Raw genomic sequence first — 14,513 nt, forward strand, 5'->3', positions numbered from 1 at the left:
TCCAAAATACACTTAGAATAACCCTACCATCTCACCATTTTCGTCAGCAAAAAACAATGTAGAATGTTTCGGAAACTGCCATGACATCACTATGACCTAATTCCTAGCTATATAGGAAAACGATCCGATTCGGCTGTATATTTCTGAGCCGTAGTAGAATATAGAAATAAAGTTCTTGTTTTCGTGCGTGTTGCAGGACAAACTCCTTGGTCTCGAAATGTTTGAAATATAAAAGTAACGTCTCCGCTTTTATATTTCAAAACAACATTTCTCGACCTGGGGCTTATCCTGCAACATACAAGAAAACGCAATCATTAAATATTTCTTTTAAAATATTACTTGCATGTGGTTATTTTAGCCTTTTAAGATTTGAATTTTTGGTTAGAGGAGGTCAAGATGGTGACTTTCACCCATTGTTAGCATTATTATGGGTTCAAAGAAGATTTTCCCCCATTAATTTCCTCTTAATATAGTTTAATTTAATCAATAACGAAGGAAAATGTGTATGTTGCCACTTTCTTTTAAAAAGATGGCAGACATGCATAATCAGAAGTGTATGTCAACATTAGAAAATCGCACATTTTCCTGATATAAACAGCATAATAAGAATGCATAAAATTGGTTATAATGACAAAATTTTATTTCAACAATAAAAAAAACCCTGCTGCTTTATAGACATACATAAATTAAGTGTGGATACTAGGGGAATCATTGTATGATTGACATGCGATAGAGAAAATACCTGGGTAATAGTTATTAGTGATCACTCTCTTCGTTACTTATTAACATGTACATACTTTCCAAACATTTATCATACTAAAACCACATCCGATTCCATTAAAGAGGTAGTTTAATCAAGAAAATTTTGGTAACCTCAGGACTGCATTACTTTAACTCTTAGCTTCGATTTGCAGATGTTTGTCCAGATCGCCCTGATCCTGTTTGTGCTGTTTATATACTACATTAGCTATGAATGGAGGGGTAAAAAGCGCATATATGTTGAAGGACAAGGAGTTTTCATCACAGGCTGTGATACAGGTATTTATTCAAGCGCGCATGTGAAGGAGATCCCGGTATGAAATTGACCGGTTCTTATATGGGTCATAAATACGTACTTTTTAGCTAGTTGTATCCATTCTTAGTTGTTAAATACTAAATTTTATTCGTATACCCTTAGGATAATGTATCAGTCTTTACTTTTTGGGTATATAATGCATTATCTGCCAGCTCCTTAAATTGTCATGGGGGGGGGGGGGGGGGGGGGCATTGCTTGGGCGTATGCAACACATCTTTCAGCACTTCAAGACATTAAGCAATAGTGATGTCAGAAGTGGTAGACTTTTTGTATCAGTTTTCAGCTGAGCAGTTTGGAGATTACTTGTACAGTATTTCCTAAAAGGTTCAACGCTGCACTCTCTGACTTTTCGCATTGGCGGAAACGTCTTACTGATTTGAATTACCTATATAACCTGGTATATTACGAATTTGCGAAATGACATAGCTGCAGTGAATATTGACTATGATCCCTGGAAATTCCCACAGATAGAAGAATTTATTTATTTTTGTGATAATAACACAGCGAGCTTGGCTCCTATGGTTTAGATGCTAATGGAAATGGCGTACATGGAATATAGTTCTAAAACCCTTTTGGAAATCTTCTCCCCTTTTGAACAGTTATAATTTACGTCGTATAACAATGAAGTTCAATATTCAAATTCTAAAAATATAGCGAAAACGCATCACAAAAGACATTAATGTATTCACTAGGAATGGTTGTATCCTACGTTATAGCCGCGGAACTGTAGCTCTCTGAGAAAATATTGGGACAGAACTGTAGTTCTCTGAGAAAATATTGGGACAGAACTGTAGCTCTTTGAGAAAATATTGGGACAGACCTGTAGCTCTCTGAGAAAATATTGGGACAGACCTGTAGCTCTCTGAGAAAATATTGGGACAGACCTGTAGCTCTCTGAAAAAATATTGGGACAGACCTGTAGCTCTGAGAAAATATTGGGACAGATCTGTCATCTCTCAGATAGAGAGCTGCAGCTACCAACGTTATACTTTTAGAGAATGGTTGCATCCAACGTTAATTAAAATTATCGATAATCGTCTTAATTGCAATGTCTACGGTACACATTTGTAGTGATGTTGTCTTTTCACTGATGTAATTGAATTTTAGTTGGGTTTTTCTGTTTTCTAATAAAACGAACTACTGAGACCAATTTACACGAAATTTTGTAATTGTGTAGTTCTAAGTGTTTGAGCAATCGGTTAGGGGTCTGACCGAATGTTATATACATGTATCATTCAAACCAGAATTCCTTACGTCACCTGACAAGCTATATATTTATTAAGAATTATTCGAATAATTGAAAAATGGGCCACTTTCTTAATCCTACTTTCAGACATCTCCACTGCCCATAGTAAATTGTCGTGGGGGTTGGTTGCAATGACTCAGGAGTTAAAAGCACGATTGTATCCTGCGTAGGAATGGTTGTATCCAAATGACGTTTGGCCATGGTGTATTGGCTCAAAGATCCATCCATGTTTTAAATATATCTGTACATACCCCATAATAAATTCATTTACACGTATCTAGGATCATTTAGAGGTCAGGATACAACGAGGGTGGGGCGCGACCCAACACATGTTATATATATGAAACGTATTACAACCAATGGGGATTAAAATACAGGGGATGTTTTCTCCTCCTAATCACCCGATCCCACCTCTGGTATATCCAGGGGTGATCCGTGTTTGCCCAACTCTCTGTTTTGTGTTGCTTATAGGAGTTATGAGATTGATCACTGTTCGTTATCTTCACCTTTCATGTATGTAATGGATTTCAGGTTTCGGCCATGAGGTTGTGAAACTGCTGGATAAGGTAGGCTTTACGGTGTTTGCTGGCTGTCTGAATCCTGAGGGTGAGGGGGCAACTGCTCTGAAGACAAATTGTTCGGAAAACGTTCACATAGTGAAGCTAGATGTCACACAATCACAAGATATTCGCCAGGCGAGAGCTTATGTGGATAAAATACACGAGGAGACCGGATGCGGTGAGCGGGTTTGTTCTGTTAAAAGCAGTCACTCATTTCCCCCCGTTATATTTTAAAGTGTAAATGTATGGCATACCGCCCTCTGAATGGTTGCGGAAACTGATGGTTATGGGATTAAACATTTTTTAAAGAATTCATCGATGTGTAAACTCTTCAAATTTTACTTACACCTCAAATAAAAGTGCGAAGCATTTTTATGTTAAGTTTGTGAGTAAAATGGTTTATAGGGTTTATACATTGATACAGTCTTCAAAAAGAATATTTGATTCTTATATTTCTAATTCGTTACTCTCTAAACAATTTCAAAAACATGAATACTCCCACCCACCCACTACTGCATTATTATTTTTTCAAATTAAGCGCGTATGAATATGTCGCGTTTCCGGATTTATTGATGTGTAAATTCTTGTGTCCAATCAAAACAAATATAACAAGAGATGTTTGTAAAACACATATGCCCCCATGGTGCAAAATTGAAAAGGGTTATACCCACACATCATTTAATTGATAGTAGTATCATCAATTCAAAATATTGAGCAGACAATATCTTCCTGTCAAGAGTGGATTGACCATGTGACCTAAAAATCAATAGGGGTCATCTACTCCTTATGCTGTACCAGTGTACCAAGTTTGGTGTCAATCAAGCAAATAATTCTTAAAATATAGGAGACAATATATCACTATGTCCAGTTCAACCATTGACCTTTGACCATGTGACCTCAAAATCAATATGGGTCATCTTCTTCTGAAGATGTACCAAGTTTGATATCTGTCAAGCAAAGGGGTTTCAAGATATTGAGCGGACAGTATATTCCTATGTTCAGAGTAAATTGACCCTTAACCTTTTGACCTGAAAAACAATAGGGGTCCTCTTCTACTCATAACCAACCCACATATGAGATATCATTATCATGAAGTGAATGGTTTCTCAAGATATTGAGGGGACAACATGTGGTCTACCGACCGACATACCGACAGGTGCAAACCAACATGCCCCTCCTCTTTGAAGGGGGGCATAATAAATAACAGTGGAGTTATCTAACCGTATACTTACTATTTCCATTATTTTTTCGATACTGTCAGTAAAAATTTGTCAGCTGTCGTGCCTGTTCATGTCCAGTGAAAGGGTCATTAGTTGTAAGCATGTTTGATTGTTGCGGTATCTTTCTGTGTTGACAGGTTTGTGGGGAGTGGTGAACAACGCCGGGATAGACCTGTATGGCGATGTCGAATTACTGACCATGTCCATGTACAGACGTGTGGCCGACGTCAATCTCTTTGGAATGATGGAAGTCACGAAAACGTTCTTACCTCTGTTAAGAAAATCAAAAGGTAGTGTCGATGTAGTGTGTTTTGTTAGAAAATACACTATATAATCCTGAAATCGTATTTTGACCCTTTTAGTCAGTGTGCATGAGTTAATTGTACGAACAAAAAACAACAACAACAAAACAAACAAACATTTTTATTTTTTTAAACCCTCACTTTTAGAATTATTTTATGCCTTTTTCTATGTATTTATTGTTCTTTGTTTTAGATTGTTTTTATTCTGTAACGTGTAAAGCGGTAATTGTCTTCATTAGATAAAGCGCTATGTATAATGATAATAATAATAAATAATAGTTGTCACATATAATTTAGACCTAATTTCAAAATTAGGACAGTGCTCATATGAATGACACAGCCACTTTATGGAGGGTGTAGTCTTATTATATGAATTAATGTTTTAAAAATCACTTATTTGCATTGACGGGTACTTTTTGCCATTTTCGTGACGTCCATAGAAAAAGCGGAACCCAGGGAATCAAAAACCCCGAACGCCTGCTATTTATTTTTCTCTCGATCTAGTCAAGGCTACAAATTTCTGAATCAACAATGGACAAAATTGATACTGTCTTGGTTCTATAGCTTCTAAATACAAAAAATGTATTTCCCATTTAACATTTCGTTGAGATAAGGTTTACAGTCGTGATATTTCAACTGAGATTTACCAACAGCTATAATATTTGAACTACCCTACAATATTATATACGTCAACCCGAGACAGAATGTTGCCAATTCTTGCATCACAACTTTGCTGAGAAACACCGAAGAACCCAACAATACTGATGCTGTGTTCATAAGTCATTTACAGCTTTACAGGTTTTGTAATACATTTGATATTTTCTCTCCAACAGGTAGACTTGTAAATGTTACTAGTGTTAAAGGAAGGATTTACTTTCCTTGTACGTCAGCATATGGAATCACTAAACATGGCATCGAGACGTTTTCGGATAGTCTACGTGTAGAGATGGCGAGGTTCGGAGTGAAGGTGTCCCTTGTAGAACCTGGTGACTTCAGCACCTGTACAGCTATTGTCAAAGGGGAAAATGTAAGAGGACAAAATGTATTAATTATTTGCTATTGTATTGTTAATGGACGCCTCTGCTCGTGAGAAACGCTTAGATCGCGTGATGTACATGTATCTATTAATGTTTCGCCTGTGTCATACTGACAACGATTTCTTTTACGTGGACTAGCCTAGTTCCACACCTCTGCAACTTGTCAGTATCATATGTCATTAAAATGTTTGTCTTCATTTCACCAGTACAAAAATAACTGTCAGCTGCCTCGAATTCAAATGCTGTAGTTTTTAATCGACGAAAGTCATTTCAAAGCAATGCTCAGATTCCCAAGAAATAGATAAAGTAAATGATATTTAAATATATGTATGTTTGAAATCTTTCATATCTTTTTGAAGCTGCGATGCAAAAAGGCCTGAACCGTGCGCATTGGGGGGGGGGGGGGGGGGGGGGGGGGGACTTAAATGGAAAGTTTCTATAAAGGGTGGGTCTGCATCTCTCTGGTTTGTCCCTAAATTTCCCAAGAGCTACAGATCTGCAGCTACACTCGCCTCATTTCAGAAAGAAACTGTTAAAAGAATAGCACGTACTATTTTCTCAACAATTCTGGGATCTGGCCTGACGTATTTAACTAAACCCTTTAGTGTTTTACCCATGATCTAGCGTAATGAAGGTAGTCTGATATGTCCTTACTCCTATACAGTCGATGAACTCAATCTCAACATTATTTTTTTCTCTCCGACCACTTGTGAAGAAGGCGCGCGTAAGTATACATTTATGTCCGAGAATTAACCGAGAGTTAAATTAGTCAAAAATGAACTATAAAATTTAACGTATATTCTTTTCACCTTGGATGAAATCAAATAGTTTACTTTGTACATATATATATAATTATACTATAAACCAACTTTTATTCGCGTGCGAGAAAATTTCGCGAGATTCCCGAGAACCTCATCGTGGCGAATATTTCTCGTAGTGAACCAGTCCTTGAATGTCTGTCATAAACTCGAGCGCGAAAATTACTCGCCGCGAACCACTTTACCAAGTGAATCGCGAAATAAAGTAGCCGCGAATAAAAAGTTTGACGAGGACTTAAAATCGCCAGCTGCGTTGCATTAACACAATGTCATGTACACCGCCTAAGTGTTTCTCGAGATCTCACTATACAAAGTAGCATCCCCTTATTTTGATTTAGCCAGACAACATGTTACTCTTTTGAATCAGAAATACATGTATAATCTGGTAGAGTCAGCTCTGTGTTGTATAATAGACTGACACCTACGCTCCGGTGTCAGCGTCAGCCTTAATACCGTGACATCAACGCTGAGCTAAATCCCACTGAGATTACCAGATGCGATCATTGATTTATGCTATTCTTTCTGAAAATAGTACAAAAGGTTGCTGAAGGACAGAGATGACATGTGGGAAGCTGCAGACCCAGAAGTGAAGGAGACTTATGGGAAGAATTATCTCTTTGCACAATATGAAAGACTTGCCCATATAACATCATCGTATTATAGCTGTGATCCGGTATCGGACGCAATAGAAGACGCTCTGGTTAACGAGAATCCGGCCGCTAGATATCTAGTGGCCGGAGGGTCGGGTGCCTACGATGATTGTGTAAGTTATTTTCATATATATTGCAATGTGTGTGCATTTGATACCTTTTACAAAGTTTTATGATGAATGCGCTGTATAGTTGTAAACAATGTGCGTATGAATTCAGAACTACTGTATAGATTTAGTACGTTTTTTAAGGGCTGTGGATTCCCACAGAAATGAAAGTAAAATATAAATATAGCAAATAAATTTCAGTTTGAAAATATATGAGGATATGAAGTGCAACGCTTCACTTTGGTATACTTTTCATGAAACGCTAGTTAGTCATTCTCTCACCAGAGGGCGCGTTTCGATTACACAGGTATAGTGCGAGTAGCGCATGGAACTCTGGGTAAAAAATGCTTCAGGGAGTATGCCGGGGTGAAGAAGAGTTCATACCTTTGTGTATTTTCAAATGCATTTCCCCGGTACATACATACATGAAATTCCCTGCCGATTTCCATACCTATATTCGAGTTTAATCCCCCAAAGGATCAATTCAGAGTAACAAAAGAAAAGACCTAATTTTTAGAGGAAATGGAATTTACAAATATAATACAATGTGCTTCATGGAAAGCTTTTATGCGTTTCAGATGTTGGCGAGAATAATTAATTTTGTTCCCACCTGTGTGATGGACTATATATCGTTGAGATGGGCAACAAAAGGCTATCCAAGTATTAAAGCATTGGAAAGGAGCTAAGCTTGATGAATATATATATATAAGAATCTCTGTATGCATAATAAAATCACTTTTGCATAATAAAATACACTGTTTTGTGTCTCATATTTGCTATATAGTTGCACAAATTTTAAACTATTGGTAAAAGTATAATGAATATTGCTTGATTATGAGCAAATGTCAATTGAAGTTTGTTTGTTAAATGGTCAGTGATTAAAGTTTACACCGGTAATGCAATATGAGAGAGAGAGAGAGAGAGAGATGACACAACCTTTGATGCATTTGATCATGACCTAGTCTATATTTTCTGGATACATGATTTTTAAAAATCCATTTCCAAAAACAACAGGTACATGTACTTCACCCTACATGATTCAAATTTACATGACTGCATCAGTCAAAATCTGTGGTTGAATACAACAATTCATATTTCGAATGGATCAGATGCAGAGAGGTTATACATTGATGTGACCATAAAAAAAACTACTTTGAACCGAACTGTAGAGAGTTGAAGCACAAATATTCCACTGACAGACAGATTTAGTGTTTAGATCATTTAATTTTCTTCTGGAAAAGATGTGTTTGGACAATTCCTTGCGTAATTGTTATGAAAACTGCACGCGATTCCTTGGGTGACCTTGGTTAAAGATATTTTCCATTAATCTTGATGAAGTATTTGACATCATAGACAGTTGCTTCTTCAACAAATATGGAAAACGGAAATATTCATATCTAGCGATCAGTCATCCAAAAAATTACTTTATTAAACACTACTCTGATTCCACGTACAAGTACTCTGAAGTTGAAATAAAAAAATATATCGACGACGTTTTGTCTATTAACAATAACTTTCATTCATATGTCGATTCGATATATCCTTGTGAGCTCGTAATAAAAGACACCACAGAGTCGTCCATTTCTGCTTCATATTTAGATATTTTATTGAAAGTAGACATTAACGGCAAACAGACAACTGTACATGTACGCCAAACGGGGTGATTTCAGCTTCTCCATCATCAACTTCCCATATTTATGTAGCAATATTCCATTATCACCTGCATATGGTGTTTATGTCTCTCAACTGATTCGATACGCAAGAGCTTGTTCTACGTATGGTCATTTTTTTAAATCGAGGTAAGCTACTGACAAACAAGTTGATGGTACATGGGTTTCAACAGTCTCGATTAAAGTCAGCATTTCGCATATTCTATGGTCGTTATAACGATCTAGTGTGCCAAGACAACCTATCATTGGGTCAAATGCAGTCTGACGTGTTTCATACCGATTGTTAGACCATTATTGGTACACTGATTTTGACTACGGATAACTCCTTTACCTGATCAGGATATACGGCTCACGGCAGGTGTGACCGGTCGACAGGGGATGCTTACTCCTCCTGGGCACCTGTTCCCACCTATGGTATATCCAGGGGTCCTTGTTTGCCCAACTCTCTATTTTGTATTGCTTACAGGAGTTATGAGATTGATCACTGTTCGTTACCTTCACCTTTCATTTCATACAAAGTCCCGGAGAATCGATACTGTACACTCAGAGTTTGGTTTTTGGCAGTTTCCTGCCCTCTGCAACATACCGGAATCATGTTATACATAAAAATATTTGTCGTCATTTCATGAACACAAAAACAATCCAACCATAAGAACTTGTAACTTATCGAGATCTACTTTGACACATTGTGACGTAGTATATTTCTATACCTGCATATAAATTATATACAAACATGTATGAAAGGTAAAGATAGCGAACAGTGATCAATCTTAAGCCTCCTTTAAAGTAAGGAATACAAAATAGAGAGTACGGACTCCTGGATATACTAAAGGTGGGATCAGGTGCCTAGTAGGAGTAAGCCTCCCCTGTCGACCGGTCACACCCGCCGTGAGCCCTATATCCTGATCAGGTAAATGGAGTAATCCGTAGTCAAAATCAGTGTCTAACAATTGGTATAAGACAACATTTGACCCAATGATAGGTTCCATTGGCAAACTAGATCATTATAACGACTATAGAATTTGCGAAATGCTGACTTTAAACGAGACTGTTGAAACCACTGTAACATAAATTTGTTTGTTAGTAACCTGCCTCGATTTCACATCTATACGCAGAACAAGCTCTTGCGTATCGAATCATTTGAGAGATACATGTATAAACACCATATGCAGGTGATAATGGAATATTGCTACAGAAATATGGGAACTTTACAATTAAGAAGCTGAAATCATCCTGTTTGTCATAAAGTTGAGTCGTTAGTTTGCCTTTAATATTTATTTTCAATATAATATCTAACTACGAAAATGTGAAAGACTCTGTGGTGTCTTATTTCGAGTTCACATGGATGTATGTGACAAGTACTTGTGGTTGACTTCTTTTGACAACATTTTCATTTACAATATGATTGTCATATTGAACGGGATTGGTTATCATCAAAAGTATCTATGTCAACTTCAGATGATGGAACAGAATCATCAATGTGGAATTTGAAGTTAAAACTGGAGTCCGTCAAGGCTGTGTAATGTCGCCAACACCCTTCATTATCACAAAAGACTAGGTTAAGAGACATACGAAATCTGATATTTCAAGAGGCTGCCTCAGGCATGAGATGGGTATATATACCACATTTGAGGACCAGGCCCTGGACTTAGCTGATGATATTGCCTGGTTTCCCCACCGGAACATTCAATGGAAAATCAACAGACTGCACAAGTAATAGTATGCAGAACAAATAGGATTGAAATTAACATTTAAAAAAATCAATATATGCACCCAGGGGTGCATGAGCCGAGTTGCATGGGATACATTATAAAGTTAGGAATGATGTGGCATATTTATAATTGTGAAGAACTAATTTCAGTTTTAAACTTTTCGAGTCACTGTCCAGAAAGCATCTTTGTCTGAAGTTTTCAATCTATTTTCGGTCACTGTGACCTTGACCTTTTTTCTCCAAAATCAATAGGGGCCTTGCTTTGCTGGTATCCAACAATATATCCAAGTTTCATTTGATTCAAATTAAAAAATTTCGAGTTATCCTCCGGAAACCAAACTTTTTGGAATTTTAAATCTATTTTCGGTCACTGTGACCTTGACTTTTGACCTATTTTCTCCAAAACCAATAGAGGTTTTCCTTACCTGTACGGTCAGTGAAAATGTAGGCGGAGATGTTATTTACCTGGAGTGGCCAGGGAATTGAGAAATAAAATCGTAAGAAAGCGTACATGTGCAAAAAATTGCTATTTTCTTATAACTTTGCCAGGCATTACAAATAATTTTTAAATGTTCTAAAAGCAGGGAATATATGATTTTCAAAAATATAATTGCTTTATTTACTTAACTGATTTTTACAGAGTAAGAAAAGAGAAAATTTCCAAAAATATGATATATAGATCATATATCTTATGACCGTAGTTTCAAAGATTTAGAGGCACTCCTTTTGCGTTGCCCTGTTTTTACGCGCCACCGGTCAAATTGACCGGTATGGTAGAGAAGGGGTTAAAAGGGTGTAATTTTGAGCACTCTCAATCTGGGGAGCTGGGGGAGACATTTGATTTTTACTTTCATTTACAATCATTTATTGATAATTGTGATAATTGATGCTAAACAACAATAAAATGTGTCCTGTTAATGCATTTATAAATTCTAGATCAGGTTTTAATGAAAAAATAATGTCTACTTTTTGTGAATTTGTAAGGGAAGGGGTTAATATTTGTACTCTAAATAAGCATTTTATTTTAGGTATTTCAACCAGTTATTCAGACTTAAATTCCCTGAATTAGCTCGATTTTTATTCTTTTTCTATTTTAAGGGGCATTACACATTTATATAACTAATGAATATAACAATGATTTGTGTACATTAAAAAAAGTACTTTTTCAACGAAAACAACAACACAGCGAACGCTTGTTATGACCTGATGTCAGAAGAAAATGCACTGGATCTCCTGTTGCAGTATGACCCAAACGATCATTCATTCAGTATAAACATGTAAGTTGATGTAGCCATATAGGCCGACTAGAAAAAAAGAACGTTCGTAGTTATGTCAATAAGCCATGTTATGAAAAATTCACGATTAATATATTAACCGCGATTTGATGTCATTTGTCGTTTCATGAAAGAAAATATTATATTTTATGATCTCTAAACCAAGTATAACACTCAATTGTTTATTAAGTGCTGAATATATCTGGCATCAATTAATCTGTCCTGCCCCGGCATTAATCAGTCTGATTAACCCCCCCCCCCCCCCGCCATTTTTGGTCTCGCCTTACCTGACGCGCGAGTGTAAGAAGAAGTCAGATTTAGTGTACGATGAGAAGGGGGTGGTGTGGTTTTAATCAGACTGGGCATTCATGACCGCTGGTGTGGAGGCTATTTTCCAAGATTGTTCTATGTTTGTAAAATGACTTATCTTTCTATGAAAAGAAAACACAATCTGTTAGGAAAGCACATATCACATTATTGTATTATCGTAATAATAGAATTTATTACCGTAATTTGAGTTTTTTCTTTATATTGTAACAGAAATAAAAACGAAATTGTGTTCGGGACAAAAGGTCGGGGAGGGGGGTAACATCAATCAAAGTCCGGTTATGACAGGCTATTTAAAAATCATATAAATTTCTCTTTTATCTTATATACACTTAGTAGCTTATGACCATGAATTACATGTGATCCATACATGTTGGTGTACTATGAGCTGATGGGCATGTGCCCACTTCTTGCCTAGATTTTCTCTAATTTCGACTAAATCCACACCCCATCAGAGTACCATGCCAGGGGATTTAAACACTGGGCATAATGAAGAACCAATTCAATTCTACTTTAAATCTGGGGCCATTCAATTTCCCTCAGAGTTACAGTATTTTTGCTGGACCCTGTATGTTTTAAACTTAATTTCTTCAGTATTTGTCTACATGTATATGTTAGGTGTAATGCTAACACCTCCATGATGCATATTTTTTTTTTTCAATACACACTCTGCTACAATTGCAATGTATAATGAAATATTCCATTCATTTCTAACACATGTATGTAATCCCTTACCAAATGGCACTTCAAATATAGGACATCTCTATCTTAAATTAAATATGATGACCAGTACTTTCGTGTGAAACTGTCCCTTACTATCATGAAGCTTATATTTTGCTTTAAAACATAAACCAATAATTCTTAATTAACATTTGTAATTTTTTGCATCTTTAAAAGGGTTATTGACATCCCAATCTTTAGTGGAAAGCTTCCAGATATCTTCTGCTAGTGACAGTCTACTAGCAATCCAGAGATGCTGATGTTGAGGACACAGGGGCACCTGATCCAAGAATTGTGGCATTTCATTCGGAGCAACAACCTGGCATTCAGTTGGTATTACTCTTTGAGGTTGAATATAAAGTTAAATCCGTATACATTTGGTTAATATTCAAATGAATTCATATAATACATTCACAATGGAATCATGGCATTATGGTACACTGATATGCGTGTACCATTTTACTGTTTATCGTTGCATTACTAGATATAACATGTAATACAAAAAGGAGACTAAATACGGAAAATCATTATTCTGTCTCTAATTATAAGGTATAATAAGTGTTTTAAATGCTGACAAATAAGGTATGATGGCCAATACTGATTATTTGCAATTTCATTTCAAATATGGGACCCAATTATTCAGAAAACTGCAGATTTTATGAAGCTGTTTTTGACAGAAGATTTGGTTTTCTCCATCTGTGTTGCCACCAGCCATTATGCTGAGATGGTCATATCTTGGGGGAAGGATTGTCATATGTTTCCCAAGGAAGTTCACACCTGTCACTGAAGAGGAACTGTACAGGTATTACTAGTTTTAAAGTACCCATATTGTAACAGTGATTTCCTGTTTAAAAGGAATAATAAAATGCATTTTGATAAGAGTACCTTTACCAAAATTAATCTGGCAGTGCATCTAACACATTTATTAAATGTGTACTACAATTACCCATGATAAAATTAATTAAATGCATAATTTTCAGAGGGCCTTGATTATAGAAAACATTTACAGAATCAATTGAATATTCAAAAGCTCTGAGAATACATCAGTATTTGAAGCTAAGTATAAAGAAATCTCTTTTTTTCCAGATTTTTGGGCATTATCTGATGCATGTCTGCTGAGAAGTTCCAGTCGATAGAGAGATATTGGTCAACGCATGCCCCTATCGGAACAACCCAGTATCAAGATATTATGTCTAGAAATAGGTTCTAAGAGGTTGAATATAAGAAGAACATTTTTTGTTAAATATAATGCAAGTACAATTAAATTTAGTGATTGAAAGTAAGTACTTGAACATTCGTATACATTGAACTTGAGGAGGAAAAACGGGCAGTACTTTTTCATAACATTTGATATAATAATGGTGTTGTTGCTTAGCAACCAAATATATTTGAATACAAAAAAATAGATTATTTTAGATTTTAACAGTAAAGATCTTTGTTTTAATGTTGCAATATTTATAATATATAGTGGAACATTATGACAAACGTCATATTATTAGAAAATGATGAATATGTACTATATAAAGTACGAAATTTCCATTTTATGACCTTTGACCTTAATTCTCTTTATTATATTTTTTGTTAAAAACCTTTTAAAATGATTAAAATCTAGTCAAAGATTATATTTTAAAAATAATGTGACATTTACTAATCATCATGCAATGTAATTATGTTTAAATTGTGTCGAATGGATGTAGAAAGGCAAATTATGGTCAAAATTGTATTATGTGTATTGTTACTTAGCAACCAAAAATATTTGTTTGTCAATAAAATTGATTAATTTGATTGTTATGTTT

The 14,513-nt window shown here is 35.8% G+C and overlaps 1 protein-coding gene and 1 long non-coding RNA gene across 4 annotated transcripts in view; both read left to right on the forward strand.

Moving 5' to 3' along the window:
- Positions 1-7,766, forward strand: part of LOC125646150 (retinol dehydrogenase 7-like) — an 8,680-nt gene extending 914 nt beyond the window's left edge. Inside the window, exons 2-7 of the mRNA XM_048872320.2 lie at positions 915-1,038; positions 2,853-3,059; positions 4,239-4,391; positions 5,237-5,430; positions 6,791-7,021; positions 7,594-7,766. Of these exons, the coding sequence (XP_048728277.2) occupies positions 915-1,038; positions 2,853-3,059; positions 4,239-4,391; positions 5,237-5,430; positions 6,791-7,021; positions 7,594-7,701 (1,017 nt within the window). The 3' untranslated portion in view covers positions 7,702-7,766. The remainder of the gene's footprint in view (positions 1-914; positions 1,039-2,852; positions 3,060-4,238; positions 4,392-5,236; positions 5,431-6,790; positions 7,022-7,593) is intronic.
- Positions 7,767-9,976: 2,210 nt separating this feature from the next.
- Positions 9,977-14,500, forward strand: LOC125646157 (uncharacterized). Of its 3 annotated transcripts, none has more exons than XR_008796032.1 (3): positions 9,977-10,398; positions 12,895-13,519; positions 13,804-14,500. It is a non-coding gene; the product is annotated as an uncharacterized LOC125646157 (long non-coding RNA). The 3 variants fall into 3 exon arrangements; XR_008796033.1 differs by lacking the exon at positions 9,977-10,398 and adding an exon at positions 11,555-11,673; XR_008796031.1 differs by lacking the exon at positions 9,977-10,398 and having other exon boundaries at positions 12,652-13,519.
- The last annotated feature ends 13 nt before the right edge of the window (positions 14,501-14,513 follow it).

This window comes from Ostrea edulis, chromosome 6 (assembly GCF_947568905.1).
Source record: "Ostrea edulis chromosome 6, xbOstEdul1.1, whole genome shotgun sequence".
In the NCBI taxonomy this organism is placed as follows: Eukaryota; Metazoa; Mollusca; class Bivalvia; order Ostreida; family Ostreidae; genus Ostrea; species Ostrea edulis.